This window comes from Notothenia coriiceps, unplaced genomic scaffold (genome assembly GCF_000735185.1).
Source record: "Notothenia coriiceps isolate Sejong01 unplaced genomic scaffold, NC01 NC01_scaffold00032309, whole genome shotgun sequence".
In the NCBI taxonomy this organism is placed as follows: Eukaryota; Metazoa; Chordata; class Actinopteri; order Perciformes; family Nototheniidae; genus Notothenia; species Notothenia coriiceps.
In genome coordinates this window covers 6,095-8,151 of record NW_011365010.1, presented here as the reverse complement: position 1 = coordinate 8,151, position 2,057 = coordinate 6,095, and the positions used below count along the sequence as shown (strand labels likewise).

Below are 2,057 nucleotides of genomic sequence, written 5' to 3'. Positions count from 1 at the left end.
TTGTGCGCTGTGGCTGCCTCAAGGGATGCATGGGAAAGTGCAAATGCCACTGTATCGGTGTCCGATGCACAATCCTCTGCAAATGCGAAGGTGGGTGCCTTAATAATGAAGATGACAGCCAGTAACTCCACACCTTGCAAGGGATGGAGACACAAAGAATGTGAAAGACAACATTGTGATCTAACTTTTTGATTTTAGCAAGTTTTACGGAGTAACTATTTTGATTACATTGTCCCCTACTGTTGTTTACTGTTGTTGAAGTTGGACTTGTATTAGTTTGTTGTTTATAATAAACAATCTACTGTTTTGAGTTGTGAAACATTGATATATATATACAACTACAACTTATAATGGAAAAAAATAACTTTTTGGGGGTAGCATCTGGCATGGCGCACCAGAAATACCGGATTTTACCCCAATATTACCTTTATGTACTAACTTTGATGAGTAAACTTGACCTTGAGGGGTAATCTTGACCTCAACTCATTAAAATAACACCAGAATCAGATTCTACGACCCAGAAACCCCCTAAAAAGTGGTATTATTTATGATTCTATGACTTTCCGTTTTTTTCGGGTGGCAGCCATATTGGATTGCGCAATATGGCAGTACCATGGGGCGCCAATCTTGGCACCCATCTTAAAATGATTAAGTACGGTGTGGACAACATCTGTACCAAATTTGGCGAATTTGCGAGAATCTGAACCAAAAAATCCCCTAGGCCCCCGACTAAACAGCATTATTCTGTTTTTATCATCAACAAATACATCTCATGATTTTATTGTTGTAGTTTGTCAAAGTTTAGCAAGTGTGTTACTTTTTAAAATACTAAGAATAAAAGTAGTACTGCATAATACCAAAAAAGACTGTGTATTTAAATGTAAACAAATAAATGTTAAATATGCAATACATGTAGTGTAGTAAAAACACAAAATAGAAATGAGTGAAGTACAAGTAAGTCAAAAAAGTACCTAAGTACAATACTTGAGTAAACAGTTACTTTCCACCACAGTAAAATAGTGTGCTCCCTCTTTACAGATTTCTCTAAGTATCAAATTTTACTTACCCTGTTTGTGTTACAGTTTTGTTTAATATAAATATCAGTTAATGAGACCGGGTTATTACAGCATCTCGCACAACACCATCCCACTGGGACAGTAGCAGTGACTGTCACTGGAAGCCATCGGCAAATTAATCACAGATATCACTTTCAACAATGACAGGGCAGTCCCTGCTGTTGTCTCCCTGTCCAGGAGCATAAAGGCATCGTGGTGGAGCAGCCGTCCATCCTGAGCTCACTGCGGACTCCGATGGCCACGGCCACCATAGTGCCCCCCCCAATGGACAGACTGGTAGGACTGGGAACCTTCGGCCCCGTCAGCCCCACGGAGGAGAGGTCACTTGACGCTGTGTCCAGCTCCTCGGAGGCCACTGAGATCGGTCAGTCAGCACTTAGGAAAAAAATCATACCAAGTTCCCTATAGTGTTTACTTCCTGTCTGTTTTCTTCTCCTGTTCCCATTAGTGTTTACTTCCTGTCTTTCTTCTTCTGCTGATTTCTCTGTCCTCCAGCTCCCTGTGTCTTTGACCTATTTCCTTCTTTTGTGCTGTTTTCTTAGTATCTTGTTTTCTTTAAGGCGAGACACGGCAGGCAAAAACATCGTTTTTCAAGCACTGGTCAATTTTGAGATTTTGTGCTATTTTGATTCTATAACATGTTTTCTTTCAGGCTTTTGGAAGGAAAACGTACAAAATACACATTTAAGTGTTTATTTGACTATAGTTTGTCTNATTGATATTTTAGGGCTGTTGACAGTATTTTCTGATTTATGGAGTGATAAAAAGAGATATCCAAAATCCCTTCTGTAAAAGCCTTAGATACTAATATGACTACAAAATAAAACAAGAATTTTGAACCTGGCTTTATCCAAAGTTCAGATTTCGATTCCTGAAATGTGTTAAAATATGCACATATTTGATGAGATAATGGCTAATTTGCATATTTAAACATGCTATTTCAGAAAACTTGTAATACAAAAGACAATTGCCTTATTGTAA

The 2,057-nt window shown here is 38.5% G+C and overlaps 1 protein-coding gene across 1 annotated transcript in view; it reads left to right on the top strand.

The window, feature by feature from the left end:
* Nucleotides 1–1,153: 1,153 nt before the first annotated feature.
* The window catches only part of LOC104960731 (ubiquitin carboxyl-terminal hydrolase 32-like), a 5,602-nt gene continuing 4,698 nt past the window's right edge, over nucleotides 1,154–2,057 (top strand). Inside the window, exon 1 of the mRNA XM_010788887.1 lies at nucleotides 1,154–1,440. Coding sequence (XP_010787189.1) covers nucleotides 1,311–1,440 — 130 coding nt within the window. The 5' untranslated portion in view covers nucleotides 1,154–1,310. The remainder of the gene's footprint in view (nucleotides 1,441–2,057) is intronic.